The 21143-nt window shown below is 24.9% G+C and overlaps 9 protein-coding genes across 9 annotated transcripts; 5 read left to right on the top strand and 4 right to left on the bottom strand.

Moving 5' to 3' along the window:
- On the top strand, nucleotides 1-655 carry AAJ76_8000119124 (atp-dependent helicase rrm3-like protein; the record flags this gene model as incomplete). Its single annotated transcript, XM_024476437.1, has 1 exon — nucleotides 1-655. A coding segment is annotated over one exon (655 nt), but the record flags the coding sequence as incomplete, so codon positions are not given.
- A 2961-nt stretch (nucleotides 656-3616) lies between these two features.
- AAJ76_8000115509 (hypothetical protein) lies at nucleotides 3617-4612 on the top strand (the record flags this gene model as incomplete). The annotated part of the gene is made up of 1 exon (XM_024476436.1): nucleotides 3617-4612. The coding sequence occupies one exon, from the start codon at nucleotides 3617-3619 to the stop codon at nucleotides 4610-4612; it is 996 nt and encodes a 331-aa protein (XP_024331780.1).
- Nucleotides 4613-7075: 2463 nt separating this feature from the next.
- Nucleotides 7076-7312, bottom strand: AAJ76_8000111814 (hypothetical protein; the record flags this gene model as incomplete). Its single annotated transcript, XM_024476434.1, has 1 exon — nucleotides 7076-7312. One exon carries the CDS (start codon nucleotides 7310-7312, stop codon nucleotides 7076-7078), a length of 237 nt encoding a protein of 78 aa, XP_024331779.1.
- A 283-nt stretch (nucleotides 7313-7595) lies between these two features.
- On the top strand, nucleotides 7596-8081 carry AAJ76_8000111530 (hypothetical protein; the record flags this gene model as incomplete). Its single annotated transcript, XM_024476433.1, has 1 exon — nucleotides 7596-8081. The coding sequence occupies one exon, from the start codon at nucleotides 7596-7598 to the stop codon at nucleotides 8079-8081; it is 486 nt and encodes a 161-aa protein (XP_024331778.1).
- Nucleotides 8082-8253: 172 nt separating this feature from the next.
- On the bottom strand, nucleotides 8254-8592 carry AAJ76_8000110534 (hypothetical protein; the record flags this gene model as incomplete). Its single annotated transcript, XM_024476432.1, has 1 exon — nucleotides 8254-8592. The coding sequence occupies one exon, from the start codon at nucleotides 8590-8592 to the stop codon at nucleotides 8254-8256; it is 339 nt and encodes a 112-aa protein (XP_024331777.1).
- A 535-nt stretch (nucleotides 8593-9127) lies between these two features.
- Nucleotides 9128-10360, bottom strand: AAJ76_8000108766 (hypothetical protein; the record flags this gene model as incomplete). Its single annotated transcript, XM_024476430.1, has 1 exon — nucleotides 9128-10360. One exon carries the CDS (start codon nucleotides 10358-10360, stop codon nucleotides 9128-9130), a length of 1233 nt encoding a protein of 410 aa, XP_024331776.1.
- A 5610-nt stretch (nucleotides 10361-15970) lies between these two features.
- AAJ76_8000101908 (hypothetical protein) lies at nucleotides 15971-17218 on the bottom strand (the record flags this gene model as incomplete). Its single annotated transcript, XM_024476429.1, has 1 exon — nucleotides 15971-17218. One exon carries the CDS (start codon nucleotides 17216-17218, stop codon nucleotides 15971-15973), a length of 1248 nt encoding a protein of 415 aa, XP_024331775.1.
- A 1493-nt stretch (nucleotides 17219-18711) lies between these two features.
- Nucleotides 18712-19299, top strand: AAJ76_8000100414 (hypothetical protein; the record flags this gene model as incomplete). The annotated part of the gene is made up of 1 exon (XM_024476428.1): nucleotides 18712-19299. One exon carries the CDS (start codon nucleotides 18712-18714, stop codon nucleotides 19297-19299), a length of 588 nt encoding a protein of 195 aa, XP_024331774.1.
- Nucleotides 19300-19312: 13 nt separating this feature from the next.
- On the top strand, nucleotides 19313-21094 carry AAJ76_800099813 (hypothetical protein; the record flags this gene model as incomplete). The annotated part of the gene is made up of 1 exon (XM_024476502.1): nucleotides 19313-21094. The coding sequence occupies one exon, from the start codon at nucleotides 19313-19315 to the stop codon at nucleotides 21092-21094; it is 1782 nt and encodes a 593-aa protein (XP_024331773.1).
- Between the last annotated feature and the right edge of the window lie 49 nt (nucleotides 21095-21143).

The following is a 21143-nucleotide window of genomic DNA, read 5'->3' as shown; positions in this document are numbered from 1 at the left end:
AAGGATTGACATCAGTGATAATGATATTTATGAAAGGGTGATATTAACAAGTCGTAATGAGCATGCTAATAAAATCAATGATCAAGTTATTAACATGATAGAAGCACCCGAGGTGGTATATAGTAGTATTGATACTATTATATCTGAAGACCAGAATGACTTTGTCAATTATCCAATGGAGTTTATCAATAAGCAACAGCCGTCTGGAATGCCACCCCATATTTTAAGGCTAAAGGTAGGTACAATAGTCATGTTAATAAGGAACCTTGATCAAAGAAATGGAATGATTAATGGTTCAAGGCTTATTATTAAAGAGATGCATAGGAACTTCTTGGTATGTAAGATACTTACAGGCCACAAAAAGAACAGTATTGTTGCTATTCCAAGAATAGATTTGTCACCAAGCGAAACAACACTACCATTCCGCCTTAAAAGAAGGCAGTTTCCTATAATACCAGCATTTGCAATGACCATACATAAATCACAAGGACAATCATACGGCCGTGTTGGTATTTACCTTCCAGAACCATTGTTCACACATGGTCAATTATATGTTGCTTTAAGTAGAGTTAGGAGTAAAGATCAATTAAAAATTGAAATGTCTGCCAATTCGGATAACTGTGTTGACAATATAGTCTACAAAGAGCTATTATAATAAAGGCTTGGTATGTCATATCTTTAATGTACTACATATAATATGCAGTATATATAAATGAAAAATTTTAAAAACTAAAGAGTTCTTTGATGACTAGGATTTCTAAATACAAGAAAATTACATACACAGAAGTATTCTTTAGAATAACTTTCAGTTCTAAAATGCACAGAAATAATACATTTTATTAAGTATGGAAAAATCATGTTTAATAAATGAGTAAGCTATATATATAATTATTATGTAGCAGTAAAAAAATAATAAAATAAATATTTTAATAAAGAAAAAGGGGTACTAGAACCTGAAAAAAATTATACAACGCAGTTATAATGTTTAGGTCCCGTTTATAAACAGGACAGCACAGGCTAGTTTATGATAAAAAAAATTTATAGAAAATTCATATTTTAAATATTTAGAAAATAAAAATTTGTGGTGGATATAACACATCCTTAGTAATTACTGTTGTCACAAAAAACTTTCACTACAGATTTTCTTTTTTATACATGAAAAAATCTATAAAAAAATTTACATGGACCATGTATCATGTCCTTAAGAACCCCTCTGTGCAAGTTTTTATTATTCTGAAGCGTAGGATTTTTGGTAAAGTAGATATCTTTTTTATTTGTATCATAAATTTTATTCTTAGGATTAATTAGAATATGTACATGAGTAAAGATCAGGTTTTTGAAACTTAATAGAATAAATATGTTTAACAATTTTACTAATTACTTTTTCAGATATGTCTTCTTCTACTAAAGAATTAATTTAAGATTAAAAACCTTAGTAACTAAAAATGGTCTATTAGAAGCAAATTGACCCTTTCTAAGTTGTCTTAAATTTCACACCCATTATAATTGCAAATCATAGTTATAAAAAAATCTAGTTTTTCAATTTTTATAACTATTTCCATCACATCAGGATTCCTTTTTTCATGTTTTTTTATGTTCCTTGGAATAATGATGGCAGAATTACTGGCCTGGAAGTAAAAGGTTCTAAATTATTAATATAATCTACAAAACCCTTGTATAAATCAACTTTTAACTTCTTCTTTTTTAGCTTTCTTTAGTTAAGATCGTTTGTCTCTACTTGCAAATATGAATCTACTATCCATTGTTGGTCAAGCTTTTCTCTATCAATAATTAAATTTAAATTACAACTCTATTTGGTAATTGATCTACTTTATATTTTAATAGTGATATTTTTTCAATTTTGCCATGATATTATTCAAGACTAAGATTTGTAGACTAACCCTATTCACCATTGGTAAACAGCAAAACATAAGTCGTAAAATTTAAGTGTAAACTTAATACATTTATTCTGACACTGTCATGTTTACTAACCTTATTATATATTATTTTCTCGCAAATGGTGATTCTCTATCAACGCCAGTAAAGATCATAGTAGTTTTGCATGCTGTTGGGCTATCATACATTCTCTGACCTCTAGAAATGTTTTTAAATAACATCAAAATGTCCTCTACTTCATTTTTTTCTCTTTTATTACTTCTTCATATTTTTAAATGCATCGCAATATGAATTAATATATCCTTAACGCTTATCAACTTTATACATAATTTCACAAACATAATCGTTATTGGCTTTGTTAAGCATTTTGTTTTCTATATAAATCTCATATAAATAAGCATATTTTTTTGGTGTTTTTAGAATGGTTATTTTCTAAAAGATAAATTTTGTTTTAAACATATTCTTGTATCTTACAAGTACATGGGCCTTTGTTAATTTTAACATCTATAGAAAAAAGGATAATACTAAATTATATAATCTAATATGCTTCATAAAATTTATAGATTTGACATTTTTTAAAATCTCCTAAATTGTATCCTAATTTTACAAAACTACAAAAGTCCTTATTAAGTCTAAATATTGTTGGCCTTAGGTTTAGGTTTAGAATGTAATGCTTATCAATTTTACATTTTTTATTGATTTACCAGATTTATATTCTTTTAAACTAAATATATGCTTGCCTGCAGCAAGATTTTTAATATTAAACATTACATCTTTACAATTATAGTATAGTTTTTATTATTATAAAAACTAAATATATTTTTCTTTCTTTTGTTTCAATGGCATTCGTTTTTATCTTTAACTAGTCTTAATAATATATTTCAATTATGCGTAAATTCAATATAATTATTTGTTTTACTAGTTATTGTAATATTTTGTTGCTTACTAAAATTGTTGTCAATTATTATTTTTCGTAAATATAATAGAAGAATTTAATTTTTAATTAAAAACTTTAAAAAATCATTAAAAATTTTGAAAATTAATTAACTTATTTTATTCCTTTTTCTCAAACCAGTCTTAAAAACTTTATAAACATATTAATTTATACAAATTGATAAGAACAATCAAAAACCTATAAAATATCATTTTACATCTTAGATTTTTATAATTTTTAAAGTAAGCTAGGAAATAATAATAAGATTAAAAATAATATGAATTTAGATAGATAAACTTATAAACAACACTAGCACTATAGACCTAAAATTAACAATAATTTTTAAAACATTTGATAAATAATTTGAGCATTCTCTGCATAAATACTAAATGCACATCTTTAATTAAATTAAGTAAAGATTTTAATAAATATACTTTTTTTTAGTTAAACAATTGCCGATTTTTGAAAAAATAATTTATTTAATATATTTTTACTTTTTAATTTATGCAAAAAACATTTGTGTAAACAAAAAATTTAATTAAATTAAAAGATTAACTTTGGCCTCTTAGTATAAACTTCGTCTAAGTCTTATCAGTAAAAAATTCTTAACAAAAGCTATTAAATTTTTTATAAAATATTATCAACTCATGTCTCTATTAAATAAAATAATCAAATATTATGTTATTGATCTTAATTAAAATTTTGATTTTCGTAATGAAATTTTAGTTTTTTATTAAAAAATAAATTATTTTTATATAAAAGCAAATTCAAAAGTAACCCTTAACAATGTTGTACTTATTGATATTTTTATCCAAAATTGTATGTACTAGTGAAAATGTGGAGAAAAAAGTATCAGGTCTTGATGATGTTTCCATCAACAATTTAAAACGCGAATTAACTAGGGTTCATGGCGATTACCTAAAAAAAATTATTACCCATGTTTATAACAGGCTTGATAAACAATTACGGAATAAAGACGAAATAATTGAGAAACAAGATTTGCTTATTCAACAGATTAAAAAAAATAATAATAAAGATATACAGAGATATGAAATTGAACTTGAAAAAAAGAATGATTATATTGTATTTCTTGAGAAAGAACGGAGGGAGAAATCTCAGGCCTATAGTGTAATAATTGAAGAAAAGGAAAAATCTAACAAACTTTTAAAAGAAAAGTTGAGAAAACATTTGCAAGATTTTGTCAGATGTGAAGAAGGATATGCTGATGTTGCAGAAGGAAGCCGTAGTAATAAACACCAAAATTTAAAAGTCGAATTAGAAAAAAATACTGCAAAACAAGCAAAACGAGGGGACAAATGTTGTAGTGAACTTGCTGGCCAGTGTCAAGAAAACAGTGAAGGAAAAAATGAATCGCGGCGCTCCACAAATGATGCTGCTTGTAAAGAAGCGCCTTGTAAGTCAAATGATTGTCAAACTATTGGTACTAGTGAATCTTCATCAAAAATTTCAATGTCTAATCAGGAAGCAGGACCATCTTCAAAAATTTGTATTAAAAGTGATAATCCCAAACCCAAAAAAAAGGATGATTCTGGCTTTGTAAGTGCTGAAACTCTTAAAGAAATCTTTATGAAATTCTTATCTGAAAATTTATCAGGTCTTAATGAATCGCAAAGCCGTCCTAATTTTGGTGAAACAAATAAAAATCTTAAAAAATTAAATAACGATTTTTGCGGTGTTAGTTACGAAGAATTAAAAGAGCAATCTACTACAAAAAGAAAATGTAAATTTAGCCCCCAATGCAATAATTTGGGTGAAAATTAGTACAACTATAATTAAATAATTATGTAAAAAATCAAAATTATTAGTGGAATTAATTTAATTGCGCATTAAATGACTCTAAGTGTTTTAAGTTACATGAATGTTCGGGATTAACTGTTTAAATAATAATTGAATCGCCGAAAAATTTTAGTTTTTTTTGTTTTTAAGTAATAGGAGTTGAAGCTATTAAAGCAGGTAAAATTTAACCAACTATTACTAATTGCTTTTTTAGTAACAATATTAAGAGGAGACGTATAAGAAAAGTTTTCTAGAATTTTATATTGTTTTCTTGTGTCGCCAAAGTAGCTGAGAAATTATAAAACAATTTAACTAAAATTTTGCTAGATTTAACAGATAAATTAATTATGAAGAAAGTATACAGAGAATAACAAGAGAAAAAATACATAATTATAATGAAGGATTTTTTGCTCAAAACAATATGTCAACGCGTTCACGTGTTGCAACCGTATTCTTCTTTGTAAACGATAAAGTGTGGCTTTTAATAATTTTTATAAAATAGCGCGTCTACTAAAATGTTTAAAAATAAAATAATAAATCCGCAACCGCAATGTTATTATACCAAATATAAACGCAATACTTGCTGCAACTAAAAGAAATAATCTTTTTTTTGCTTTGATATTGACAACAACATCACTATAAATACAAATCTAAATTTTTGTTTGTTTTTCTCATATTTCAAAGTAAATCAACTGAAAGAGACACTTGTGATTTGCGTTAATGATACATTTAGTGTTATACCATGTTCCTATTATTAATTATTTATTGTTTTTATTTTAAAGATGAGATATGATTCCTGTTGTATATACTTTTCTACCAAATAAAACAATTGATGCGTGTAAAGAATGTTGTTATATAAGCTTTGGTTAGCGGGTTACTCCAAATATCATCAGGGCCGAAATAAAAAAGCTTCTATTCTGGCTTTAATGTCAAGCTTTTCAAAAGCTTTATAAAAAGAAAAAATTAAAATAATTTTACCTTTTATTATAGATATTTTGATACACCGCCTATTTTATCTAAATTTATAAAACCAATAATTGCAATGTTTTATGTAGATAGAGATATCATAGAAGACAAAAGTATCCAACTACAAAAATAAATTATTTAAATTGTTTTTCTTTTTTGATAATATTTTTTGCAAGTTGATATTAATTTTAATAAACAGAAAGAATTTTTTCCATGCATATGTAAAATCAAATTATAAATATAAAAAAAAATATTTCACGTACAAACAACGCAATTAAAGGTTGACATAACACATTTGAAAGTACTTTTGTAAACTTCTATCTACGGTTCTATTTAGTTAATATAAGCTCAATAAAGAAGAAGTAATACGTTAACACTTTATATAGTTGAATGTGTTTTATCTTTTTCTGTGGCGATAGCTTTATGTCCGACCAAAGGACTCCCAAAATTATCTACTTTTTGAAGTTTGAGACCAAAATTATGGTGTTATGTTTTAATTTAGACTAGTAAATGTTAAATATTATATATGTTTTTTTTATTTGAGATCACATAAAGTAATTTCAAATGTTTATCCACTGTGTAAGCTCAATTATTACACATGTTTGTGTTTTATTAAATTTATAACCGTTTTTTAAGCCTCTATAAAAAATTTTAAATACTTCTTTTTTTAACAAATAAATTAAAAATAAAAATTTAGAAAAGAAGAAAATGATGAGTTTTAGTACAGAGAGCCTTTAATAGACGTTAATTTAGAAAATAAAAGAAACAAATAAAACGATTTATTTGGTAGAATAATATTTTTATCGAACAAAGTTTCGTAAGTACATGACAAGTTTTTACAAAAAATCAAATAAAAAAAATGTTATTAAATTGCGTCACTTATATAATATTTCTCAAAAAATTACTTTGTACAAATATTATCTGACGAAAAAGAAGGAAACTTTGTTTGGAAAAAAGAAAGAAGCAATTGTTAAATTTTTGCTTAAAGTTTTTAAATATATTTTTTTAAAAATTTTAATATTAACTTCATTTAATTAAGGTTACGTGCACAAGGCATTTATAAAAAAAAAATTCATAACTAAAGAATCAAATTATTTATTAAAAGTATAAAAAATGTCACAGTTAGAAGAAGTTTCACTTATTCTGACCTCAAATTAAAATTTTATAAAACTTTTTTATTAAAATCAAATATAAGAGGAGGCGAAGAAAAAGTTCTTTATACTTTTTTTTATATTTTATGTGGGAAAACTTGGTTTATAATAATTGTTTAATCCAAAAAAATAATTAGAGATTGAGTATTTTTAAAAAAATAATAAAAAAGTATATAAACAATAAAAGTATTTAGCTAAGCCTTTTAATTAGCTTCTTATTTTTCTTATTCATATTATATCAATTTCTTTAACAATTATCAAATTGTTATCTTCTGCAGCCAATTTTACCTTATTGAATTGCAATATTTCCACAATAATATAACTATAGTATTTAAATGTTCATGAAGTGGCATTCTTCTTGTTTGGATTCTATTGTCAACGTCTGGCTTAATAAGAACTCTATTATTAAGTTATAGGAAAGAAAATCATTTCGCCATCTACTCATTTCATCATAAGATCTGCAGCTTATTTTGTAGATAATCTTAGTTTTTTCACGTATAACCAAATTTTCCATAGAATTATCAACAGTTATGTTGTCTATCTCTTGTTCTTCTATAAATTCTGGCATTAATTTTTCCAAATTTAAATTTAATAAAATATTTTCTTCTTCCTCTATACATTCGATTTTAAATACTTGTTAGAATCGTTAATTTTTAAAAGTATAGAATTTATTTGATTATAGCCATCAACACCCTTATACTTAAACCCAATATTAAAAAATGGTGTATTAGACGTTGTAAAGTGACAAAGCTTATTATAAGAATAGGTTACATCTTTTCTCACCGACATCCATTTACCTGTGGCATCCTATTGTCATTAGCATAGAGCCAATCATTCATTTTATTGTTTGAATGGCTCTTTCTAGCTGTCCCTGGATCCAAATATATCTGGAACGACTTCTAGCATGTCTTACATCAAAAGTAGAAAACACATTAGACATGAAATCATTGCAAAATTCTCTTCCATTATCTGTATGTAAAAGAAAGCAGTGCCCACTTGACATAAAAATAGGTCTAATTGCAGAAATTACAGATGAAGCGACTTTAACTCGAAAAGGAACTGTCCATATAAACTTAGAAAATGAGTCTATGACGACAAGCATCAACATATACCCATCATTTACTTTTCTAAAATCTGTTAGATCGGCAATATATCGTTTTATGGGAAGTCTGGCAATAATGGGTCTTATAACATGTCTTGTAATCATCTCTTTTCGCGATCGACAAATTTCACAGGAACTCAGTACTTCAAAACCCTCATCTCGCAAAACTCCATATATTATTGATTTACATAAATTATATAGCCTGTCTCAAACAGCATGTCCATTACTAACATAAATCAACTTTGTCGAGGTATAATAATGTTGCACATTATTGTATAAATTTTTATTATTTTCTACCCCATGCAGGAAGAAAGCAAAATTAGTAAAAGTGTTATTGATAAATTTAATTTAATCTTTTTAAAATCTTTCCTTTTCTAGAGTATAAAATTTTATATATCGATCATTTCCTAGTTTAAATTTAAATTTTCTCGTTTCTTCAACAATACGAAATTTTTTTGCTCTTTTTTTAAACACTTTTTTTTGTTGTCGAGTTTAAATTCAGCAGAAAATGTGTTGTAAATACATAAAGTTGAAAATTTCTTCTCTTTAAAAATTATTCGATTGTATTTTAACATAGGGATTAATATAACATAAAATATTATATAAAAAATCCATATTTGTAAATAAAATAAAAACAAAAAGTTTATTGTTAAAAAATAAAAATCAGCAAAAGAAGAAATACTACGAGGCCACCAAAAGCTCCACTGTAAAAAAAAAACACCAGTAGCGCGCTTACACGCCAGCATACCTTTACGGCCTTGCTTATAGGAGAAAAAAGCATTACCTTAGAATACAGAATCCTCGGCCTACTTAAAGACCGTCTCTCATCTTATAAAAGTACTCACTCTGCAGACTTCTCTGCTTGCTCTCGTTTTGCCCACCACAACCCTTCATACTTGTATAAAATAACAAATTTAGTTCATTTTAAAATTATTACTTATTTTATGTATACGTTATAATTGTTTCTATGTCTAAAGATTTAAAACCCAGCGGGGTCCAATAGGACTGCAACAAAAATTTCACAGAATAATAACCCACAAGCAACAAACAAAAAAATATTAAAATTATAAAAATTAGTTTGCAATTTTTTTAGTAGAAACATATGATAAGAAAATTCATTTTATAAAGATATTTTTTTATTTTATTTGATTACGACATGTCAAGATTGGGGTTAAAAATATAACAAATATTAATAATTGTACAATATCAAAATTTTCAAGTTTTTTAAACTATTTTATTCAAAAAAACAACACACTATTAAAAAAAAGTTTTATTTTTTATTTAACCATTAATTGCACTTTGAAGATTAATAAAACCCGTAGTAAACGACATAGAAGAATATTCTACGTCTATACAGATAGCTAAGATGAGATTTCGGTATGAATTGGGCGTAAATGTCAACTTAACAATAAAACCATCATCCAAATCTTCTCGGTCAAAAGGTAAACGCGTTTGTAAGTTGCTTCTAACATCAACGCTATTTACTTTTTTAGAATCGTAATCTTCCATTTTAATTCTAATATCTAAGCGACAGCTAAAACTTAATTTTTGACAATGGTCAAAAATCTCGTATATATCAAACTTTACACTATTATCCACAGCAAATCTGCAAATATTAAGGATATCTGTAACAATACCATGGGTTATTGCTATAAATCTTGAATCTTTTTTGCAAGAAGAAAATACCCCTCTTTTTCCCTCTAAAGTGGGCATAAATTTACCTAAATTTATAGAACACCAAATATATCCGATTTCTGAAACAGTTTTTTCTAAATAATTTTTTGGGTTTTTTTCAATTTCAATCAGATCTTTAAAACAGCAAATCACAGGTTTTAAAATTGAAAGATTCTCCTTTAACAATAAAAAAAGTTTACCCTTGTATGTATTACCTAGTTTTGTGGTGGAAAGTGTAAGTAAATTATTTAACTCCTTAATACATTTCTTTTTATCTTCATCAGAAAGCTTAATAATATGCTTTTCTATTAAATCTTCAAAAAATACAGTATATCCAAATGCACCATTATTAAAATCTGCTTCATACGAAGAAACATTACTTGAAAAAGGACGTATAAATATTGGTATCCTAAAATAATTAAAATTTTTATCCATGCCTAGATTTATTTTTATTACTTCTCCGCGCTTTAACAATTCTTTCATCCGGGTACCATCGACAGATATCGTAATTTTTTCAGAAATAAAAGGATAAGTACCAAATTCTTCATTAATACCATCGCTTATATTAACTTGATTTTTCCACTTTTTTAAACTTTCTAGTTCAATAATATACTCTACTGCCCCGCCCTCTTTAGTAACTGTAGACTTTAACGGTTGTTTTATAATTTCTTTTTTTACATCATCATTTATGACTTTATAAAATATAAAACGAACTTGTTTTTCATCACTGTAGATATATCTAGCAGAACACGAGTATTGCAACTGAAAATTACTGTCACTGACTAGAGCATTTTTAGCTAATGCAGTTAAACAAGTTTTTATAAAGAACAACCCTAACATGGTATCTAAAAAATCTTTTTTTTTATAATAAATGCGTAATTAATTAATAATTTAACAATTGATCAATATTTAAATAAAGAATATAAATACCGAAAAAATGTCGACAAAGAACTTTATATCTCGTTTTAATTTACCAAATTGTTTAAAAATATATTGACAGTTGTAAGTTATAATTTAGCTTTGTCTTGTAAAATTAAACAAAAGAAAACTGCGGATACTTAAATAATGACTATCATTACAACTCATTAATGGTTTTAATTGAACAACTAATGTCAAAATTCAAACTATAATAATTAAAATTAGAATTTAAAATAATCTTAAATTTAGATTTTATAGACATTAAGATTTTAATAATTAGCTATCAATTTAGGATTTGTTTATACTAAATAAACAAAATAATTAAAGTTTTTTATTATTGAGTGAATTTTGGTATAAACGTTAAATTAAATGCATATAAACAAGCTTAATTTACACCAAACTATATTAAACATGACTAATATTGTTTTTTATTTATTGTGGAGTTTAAACATTATAGCAAAACAAAAACAAAACATTTTCTAATTTTAAGTAACGTGCAAAGTGTCATGATGCAACTAGCACATGACTACACTTTTAATTTATTTGTTTACATTTAATCTAATTTCGTAATCATTGTTATAAAAGAGACAGTAAATTTGCTATTTAAATCCTATACATGTAGTTTTAACATTTAAATTGAACAACTATTCATTTGTTTGTTAATTTTAATCTATTCTAATCTATGAATACATTTTTTTCTGGAACCCTAAGAATAAGGAAAACAAGCTATGTAAGCCCCCAATAAACGATTTTAATCCAAAAGCTTTTTTAAATATAACACAAAGATATTTATATTAAGTTATTTATTCAAAAACAATAGAGTTTAAAATATAATAAAAATATATTTTAGAGCTCAAGTACTTTAATTTCCACATTTTAGCTTGTCTATTAAAAATTTTTAGCCCAAAGATCAAAATTAAAGAAAGAGCATAAAAACATGAACAAAAAATCCATATTTTATGTTCCTAAAAGTAAATTTACTATTTAAATTATATTTTTTAAAAAAATAAACATAAATAAATACACTTTAGAATTACTTTTAATAATTTTTAAACTACATCAGGTTGATTATTTCTTTTAAATGCTAAGAGCTCCAAAAAATAGCTTGTATCTCTCTCATTATGATGTTTTATAGGCACATTCGTCTTAACTTTAGCCTAGGTACCTTCTATTGTATTAGTATGAACACCTGTAACATTGTCTACAGAATTAATAATATGATAAACTGAATGGTGTAAATAAACTTCTTTAAGCAAATTGCAATAACCTTTCCAACAAATTGAATAAATAATACTACCACGAAGAATACATTTTCAAATTACATTAAATTAATTTCTGATTTTTTATTTTTATAAGACTATACGTATTACATTGATCATTCTGCCATATTTAATACATAAACTCTTTCAATTATATAGCCTTAATAGTATCTACAATTGCCAAACATGGATTCATCTATTTCGATCATCACTCCAGAGACACCTATTTTTACGCTACCTGAAATAAATCTTTCTGTTTTTTTCGTAATACGGTCTATACTTCTTTTGCTTAAACATGCCAAAAAATTTACAATCTTATATCTAGCATTATTTATGTATAAAAAAATTATTTGTGCTATCTGTAATCAAAATATTTTTGCATTATGGAAAGATTTGGTTTTAATAAAGAAAATCCTTTCTACAACCTTGTCTAGTATATCTCACCATGTTTAAAACTTCTTCCTAAATGATAACTTACATAAACAAAACTTACAAAAGCGTCCTCGTAGAACCTCATTATAAAGTACTATGAAAAAAGATTTAACTTATTCATACTTCTCCTTCATTTCGGTTAAAAAAATTTAAATTGCAAGCTAAAATGTCTGGAGACAAAGTATGCTTTAGCATTTATGAAAAAAAGGATGCAAAATTGCACAAATTTTAATGTACCCGATTCAATTTTTATCCCTTTTTTTTAAATGCTAAACAACGAGATGAGTATAAAATTATAGCAAATACATTAAATCTTGTATTACAGGCAACGGATGCTAAAATGTGGTAAAAACATTAAAGTATACAGTTTTACAATGGTGAGATGCTCTAATAAGATCTGTAGTTATAGTATAGTATTTATAAAAAACAATTTTTAATTATTCTAGATTAAATGTTCTTACATTTTAAAATTGTAGATCTATGTTAAATTTCGTTTCTTTAACTATTTTTGCTAGATTCACGAGTGTTAGTGTTGAAAAAATCGAAATTACCATTAGCAGGTTTAATCGTCATGTTATTTTTTACAGTTACTTAGAATCACTTAAACTTGGAGGTAAAGATAATATAGTGGAAATAAACGAAAGTGAATGTGGCAAACGAAAATACAATCGTGGCCATCGAGTAGAAGGGGTACGGGTTTATGGCGCTATAGAACGATCTACACGTAGAATATTAATTATGTTTGTTGAATGTAAACTAAAACCATTCTCCTGCCTATAAAAAAAATATGTTCATTTTTATATCATCATCTATTCTGATTGTTCGAGAGCATACTATGATCTTAATTTATCTTTTTTTAAGCATCTAATTGTTAATCACAGCATTGAATTTGTTAATCAATTTAGTAATGAACATACCAATACTATTGAAATTAATTTGTATGAAATTAAGAGAAACATACATATAAGAATCCGTACAAAAAAATTAATTAATACTTACTTTTTGCGATTCATGCTTAATAGAAATAATAGTAATTTTGTATTAAAGGATATATTAATTCATTTTTTTATTCACAAATATTAAAAATAAAAATATTTAATTTACAAACCTTTAAAAGCAAGTTCATTTTACTTAAAATAAATGCATTTACAGTACTAAGCATAGTTTCATATTCCTCCTCGTTGTTTAGGATTTTAAAATAAAGGTTAACAAATTTTAATCAGAGGTTAGTAAAATTTGTGCAATTTTGCATCAATTTAGCCAATAAAATTTAAATAATAATGTTATTATGTTCTAAAATCTTTATCCTACAATAGGCAGAAAACAAAAACATTTAAAAATAACATTAAAATACAGGACCAACTTCTATCCTAACACCACAATTATGCTAGAGAAATTCTTAAGACATCTCAGATCCTTTAAACTCATGTCAATTCTTAAATGAGAAAAATCTGTTTATCTAAATAAATTAAATTTGGGTTAGAGTATAAAATTACATGAGAATTTTTTCATACAATGTTTATAAATCAATTAATTATAAAGAATACCGATTCAATCTTGCCTACTTAAAACAAAGCTTTTACATAATGTATGTTTTTTCTTTAAGTGTATATAATGTTTCTTATGTAAGCTTTTATGGTAAAAATCTTTATTTGATGTTTAACTTTAATTTAATTTTTACGATGGTATACTTTTCCCAATAAATTTATCTAATTACAACATTAAAAAAATAAATATTAACAATATTTTGTTTTAATCAGATAAATTACAACAATGTTACTACTTTAAATAAAAAGTCTGCAAAAAATTTTTAAATTAAAAAAAAAAGATTTAATATATGAATTTTTTTTATTATATTTTTATGATATAAAATAAATAGAAGTAGAAAATAATGGTAGTAAACAAAATTTAATTGTGTTAACAAATAAAAATGATACTAATTTGTGCCTGTATGTAGTATTGACATAACAAGGCTGATGCGCTGTGGTGCAAAAAAGTTTTCTAGTAAACAGATATCTTGGGCGATATTCAAATTATTCAAATGTGTTTTAATTAACATTTAATTGGTGTTTACGTGTTTTTGTTTTCGCCTGCTTTCTACATTTATTCTTACCTTTACATTTAAAATTTATATTAAAATAAATACAAATTGTTTTTTTGAATAATAAGAAAACAATGTTCATAAATATCACAAGTATGCTAATTAAAAAATAAAATATAATTAGATATGCTTTGTCTAGATTTTTTAATTTTCTTAGGTACTCTTGGCTAAAAGTAAAACAGTTTATTAAATAATTGTGATTTTGTGGCAACATCAATAATCAAATAATGTTTAATGTATTCATTTAAACATTTTGCTATTGAGTTGCTAATAACGATTGCCAGATTTAAAAAAATTATTAAAATCATTTTTTTCGAGTTTATGTGTTTGTAGCATCTTAGTTATTTATATTTAACATGTAATAGGCGTTTTTTTGATAAATAGCTCAAGCAATTCGGCACGAACATTATTAAAGTAAAAAAATTGACAAAATGTTAAATTTTTGTGTAGATGTAGTTTTACGACAATGATAGGTATATTAATTTGTCATTTATTAAAAATAAAAGCTTTTTTACAGCTTTGTTAAAATAATAAAAATGCATTTAAAATTTTGACTGCCATATTAAAACAATATATATAATAATATATATATAAAAGTTTATTGTTAAAAAAATGAAAATCAGCAAAAGAAGAAATCACCAGGCCACCAAAAACTTCACTGTAAAAACAAAACATCAATATTGCGCTTACACGCCATCATACTACCTTTACGGTCTTGCTTTTAAGAGAAAAAAGCGTTTTCTTAAAATATAAAATCCTTCGGTTTAGTTAAAGCCCACCTCTGACCTTAAGCGGGTGTACAGAACAACATCGCCTGGTTTCTAAATTAGAAACAATATTTTTTGTGGTAGTTTCATAAAGAGTTTCCCTACTACATATTGTCTGGAGGTCAGTTGCATAACCCTTTTACCTATGTTTTCTTCTGAATGATCTTTTACAATCATTTCAAAATTGTTTTCTGGTGACAAAATGAACACCGCCTGAATTAATTTTTTGTAAAATTTTTATTTTACATTTTTGATCTTTTAGCTTACTATAAAAGAGACCCAAGTATTCCTGTTTAGTTAAAATCAACTCATAGGAGCTAGAAATGTATTTTTTAAGATCATCTAGATCCTGTTTTTTTCCCGATCTGTCAAGAAAATCATTTTTTTAATTCTTTCAAAAAGAATTTTTAATTTCTTGAGAGAATATTGTAACTCTCCATATTTCTTGTAGCACACACTAGGAGTGCTACCATTAGCATAAACATGCTTACTATTGTCTTTTAGAAACATCTCTGTATCTAAATTGTTATTTTGGGCATCAAAGTACTCACTTTGCATACTTCTCTGCTCGCTCTTGTTTTTGCTTACCACAATCGTTTATTTTTTAATTAAGAATTTTTAAAAAACAACACAGTTCTAGCAGGTATTGGCTGCTCTTATTAGTAAATGCTAAAATGGTGGTTAACTAATTTTACAGATAAATATTTTACATGCAACAAATAAATATATTTTTTTTAGACCACCAGGTAAATAATTTTTAAACTAAAAAAATTTGTTTTGCAATTTAATTAATTAAAATACATTAAATCAAATTCTATCCAACAAAAATACTTTTTCATTTGTTTTGTGTACTACACGTCAAGATTGAAGTTTAAAATATTACAAATATTTATAAATGTATGACACCGAGAATGTCAAATTTTCTAAAATGTTTCATTCACAAAAAATAACACACAATAATATAAATAGTTTACTAACAAAGTTCACCGTTAATTGCACTATGGAGATTAATAAAATCTGTAGTAAACGGCATAGAAGAATACATTACGTCTACACAGATAGCAGAAATAGGACGTTGACCTAGACCAGGATTAAATAACACTTTAATGATAAAACCATCTCTTAACTCTTCACATTCGTAAAATAAACGCATATTTGAGTTGGTTCTTACATTAGCGCTTTCAAATTTTTCAGGATCATAATTTCTCATCCTAATTCTAATATCTAAGCAACAACTAAATTTTAATTTTTCATAATGATCAAAAACCTCGTATACATCAAACTTAACACGATTGTCGACAGCATATCTACAAATATTGAGGATATCTGTAATAACACCATGACTTATTGCTATAGATTTTAAATCTGTTACTGTTCCTGAAGGATAAAGTGAACCTACTTCTTTCTCTAAAATAGGCATAAATTTACCTAAATTTATAGAACTCAAAATATTTTCCATTTCAAAAATAGTTTCTTCTAAAAACTCCTTTGGGTTTTTTTCAACTTCAATCAAATCTTTAAAACAACGAATCACAGGTTTTAGAAGAGAAAGATTTTCTTCTAACAGTAAAAATAGTTTACCCTTGTATGTATCAGCTAGTTTCTCGGAGGAAAGTGTAAGTAAATTATTTAACTCTTTAATGCATTTCTTTTTATCCTCATCAGAAAGCTTAATAATATGCTTTTCTATTAAATCTTCAAAAAAAATAGTATATCCAGGCGCGCCATTCTCGAAGGTTGCTTCATACGAAGAAACAAAGCTAAGATATGAACGCAGAGCTATCGGTACTCTAAAATAATTAAAATCTTTATCCATTCCTAGATTCATTTTTATTATTTCTCCGCGATCTATTAATTCTTTCATCCACCTACTATCAACAGAAATCGTGATTTTTTCAGAAATTAAAGGATAAATACTAGACTCACTACCAATACAGTCTAAATCATAAAATCGAGTCTTTCGCTTACTAAAAGTTTCTAGTTCAATACTATACTCTATTGCCCCACCCTCTTTAGTAATTGTAGATTTTAAAGGTTGCTTTAAAATTTCTTTTTTTACATCATCATTTATGACCTTGTAAAATATAAAACGAACCGGTTTTTCATCAGTGTAGATATATCTGGCAGTGCACGAATACTGCAATTGGGTACAATTATCATGAACTGGAGCCATTTTTTTAAATGCAGCCAAACAAACTTTTATGAAAAACAACCCTAACATGGTATCTAAAAAATTTATCTTTTTATAGTAAATGTGCAATTAATTAATAATTTAACAACTGATCAATATTTAAGTAAAAGAATTAAATACCGAAAAAGTGTTGACAAAGAACTTTATATCCCAATTTTAATTTACCAAATTATTTTAAAATATATTGACAGTTGTAACGTTATAATTTAAAATTTATCTTTGTCTTGTAAAATTAAACAATAAAAAAATTACGGATATTAAAATAATGACTACTATTTCAACTCATTAATGGTTTTAAATTGTTCAATTAATGTCAAATTCAAATTATAATAAATTTAATAAAATTAGGATCTAAAATAATTTTAAATTTAAATTTTATATTTAATAATTTGCTATCAATTTAACAATTTGTTTTTACTAAACAAACAAAATAATTAAAGTTTTTATTGCAGAGTGAATTTTGATATAAACGTCAAATCGAATTCATACAGGCAAGTTTATTATAAACATGATTAATATTGTTTTTTATTTATTGTAGCGTAATTAATATTGTAGCAAAACAAAAGTAAAACATTTTTTAATTTCTTAACACGTGCCAAGGTATTTGCTTTAAGTTACTCATTCAAAATCAAAAGAGTTATAAATGTAATACAAATTTATTTTTATAATTTATGCATAAAGTTTAAAAACTATGTAAATTTATTTGTAAATGAAAATAACAATACCAGAATTAGACATTTAAAACATTAATAAGAAACCATTTTATATAATATAGTAAACTTAGAGAAATAATATAAATTTATTCTTGTATAATAAAACATATATCATTAAATTAAATATTTTTCTAATTTTAATTCAATAATTCGATATTACGATTTATTAATTCGCATGGTTTAATTAAAGAATTCGAAAGTAAATTTATAAGCTGAATTTACCTTGCAATCATAATTATAAAAAAATTGTTTTTAAAACTATATTTGGTATTTTTTATATGTGCTAAAACATATTAAATATTGGCTTTGTAGCACCTCTCAAGTCAATAAAAAGTTTTGCAGCTAATTCTACTCTTTTTATACTTAAGCTCTGTAAATCAATAATTTCTAACTGTTCTTACTGTGTAAATTAGAAAAAAGAATTGCATAAACTAAAAGTTTATTATTATCAAATGTCTTTAAGAAAACACTTTGACATATAATATGTTCTATTCTGTCTACAGAGATTTCTCTTTTTTATTTGACATAAAACAATGATTTTTTGCTGATGGATAATCTCAATTTATATTAGCTAGGATTTATTAAACTTAAAATAAAGTAAACTAATTAAGTTGTATTTGTTATATATGTAGCCTTATTTTATATTTTTTCAATAATGACTAATAGCTATATATATTGATAAAGCAGATTTTAAAAACTTGTTGAAATAGTTAATTTATAATAAAAAATTTATTTCTTGTTTACTTTAAAGATATTTTCTTACAATTGCCAATATATGTTTAAATATAAATTTAAAATAGCTTTTTTTATATGCATGAATTCATATATAACACAAAAGATTATAAAATAACTGTATATCTTAAAAACCCTAATGGAAAAAATATAACAGTTAAAAATTGTTTTGAAATACAAAGTTCAAAAATAATAAATCTCAATGGATTCAAAACATCTGGAAATCTATATTTTCCGGATGTTAAGCTGCAAAATTTTGATAACCAAATACATCTGTTAATTATTGAAAAGTTTAACAAGAAAAATCTAAGGAATGTTTTAAATAAGCTTTTACCTACAGTATTTGACATTAAACATATAAAAAGAAAAAACTTTAGCTACTTTTTGTATTTAAATCGATATTTAATTCTTGATTTAGCAAAAAAAATATTAGGAAATCATAAGATTATAAAGAATATGTGGAATAAAATAATAGATGCAGAAAATAAAGATAATTTTTATCAGTTACAGAAAAATACAATTTACAGTACAAATAATAAATATATTAACAATCTTACAGACGAAGATTTTTTAGACAACGATTTTGGTATTTCTATTTTAGAAGTGGAAAAAGAAATATCATCTAGTGAGTTTATTATAATATCTGATGATTTTATAGATTTTTAATATCCCTAAATCGATGAGTACACCACTTGGATATAATTTGCTGATAGAAAATTATTCAAGCGAAATAATAAAATGCATAGAAAATTCTAAACATGTGCTTATTAAAGGACCTACAGGATGTGGAAAATCTACCTATATTCCTTTATTACTAAATAATAATAAACATAAAATTGCTGTTATAGAACCAAGAAGAATAGCTGTTATGTCTTTATATTCTACACTTTTTAAAGTTACAAAGAATGTTGGTTATAAAATGCGATTTAATAAAAAAATTAAACACGATGATAAAATTATTATTTTCACTGATGGTGCTTTTTTACACGAAGGAATAGATTCTAATTATGATTACATCATTTTAGATGAAGTCCACGAAAGATCTATAAGAATGGATATGATACTTTGTTTGTTAAAACAAACAAAATCCAAAGTAATTTTAATGAGTGCTACAGTTGATACAAAAAGAATTATGAATTATTTTGATGCAAAACTTTTTGAAATTCCAGGAGAATCCTATCCTTGCGATATTATATATTCTGAATCTTCTGTTAGTGATTATATTTTAGAATCATACAATATTATTAAAGAAATAGTAATGAGTAAGGATGTAAAAAACTTATCTAGGAATAATAGCATAGCTTGGCTAGACAAGTCGAATAAAAATAAAGATTGTTATACAATTAATAACAATAGAGATATTTTGGTTTTTTTAACGGGAGAAGAAGATATTAACGATTTGTTTGTTTTACTAAAAAAAATACTAGATATTAAAGTTTATAAAATTTTTTCAAGTTTAAATGATGAAGAACAATTAAAAATTTACCAAAAGTCTACCATTCGAAAAGTTATTTTGAGTACAAATATTTGCGAGACCTCCTTAACTATTCCCGGCATAAAATACGTTATAGATTGCGGTCTTGTTAAAAATAAAATTTTTGATGGTATTAATTATTTTGGAATAGTGCCTATTTCTAAAGAATCGGCAGATCAGAGACTGGGTAGATGTAATAGAATAGGGCCCGGTATATGTTATAGATTATTTACCGAAGAAATGTATAATAATTTATCTAATTTGACACCAGAGATATTAATAGCAAATTTATCTAAACCTATTCTTCAGCTTATACATAAAAAAATAGATATTTTTAACTTTTCTTTTTTAGATTATCCTACACAACTTAATGTATTTAGATCCTTAGAATTTTTATACAATAAAAAGCTTATTAATGAAAATATGCAAATTACCAAGCAAGGGATAAGAATTTTAAGATATCCTTTTGAACTTAATTTAAGTTGTTTTTATGATGACTGTATAAATAGTGGACTAGGATACTATGGTTCTATGCTTGTTTCAATGATAAGTATCGACAATTATAATTTTATAAAAAATTTAGATATGGTACAAGGTAAAAATATAGACAAAGAGATGTTTACAACTGATATCAAATATTTAATTAATATTTTTTCTAATTTTTTGAACGCTAAGGATAAAAAAGAGTTTTGTAAGATTAATGAAATTTCTTTAAAGAATCTTGATAAAGCGTATAAAATATTTAAAGGACTCAATAAAAACAAAAATGGCAATGTTGACTTATTAGAAAAAATTTTTAGTAAATCATTTGACTATAATTTGTCAGTTAGAGAACAAGATGGTTCTTATAAGCATGTTGCATCGGGTAGAAAATTATATATTCATCCTACAAGTAATTTTTTTAAGAAAAATATTAAAAAAATAGTATTTGTAGATGTTTTATGTACCACTAAAGAATACGTTAGAATTGTAGGTAAATATTTATAATTTAATTTTTAAAAAAAATATTAAAAAAATAGTATTTGTAGATGTTTTA

Source organism: Vairimorpha ceranae, assembly GCF_000988165.1.
Source record: "Vairimorpha ceranae strain PA08 1199 chromosome Unknown NODE_8, whole genome shotgun sequence".
NCBI classification, from domain to species: domain Eukaryota; kingdom Fungi; phylum Microsporidia; family Nosematidae; genus Vairimorpha; species Vairimorpha ceranae.
Note: the sequence above shows the minus strand (reverse complement) of the source record. Positions and strands in the feature narration are given on the sequence as shown.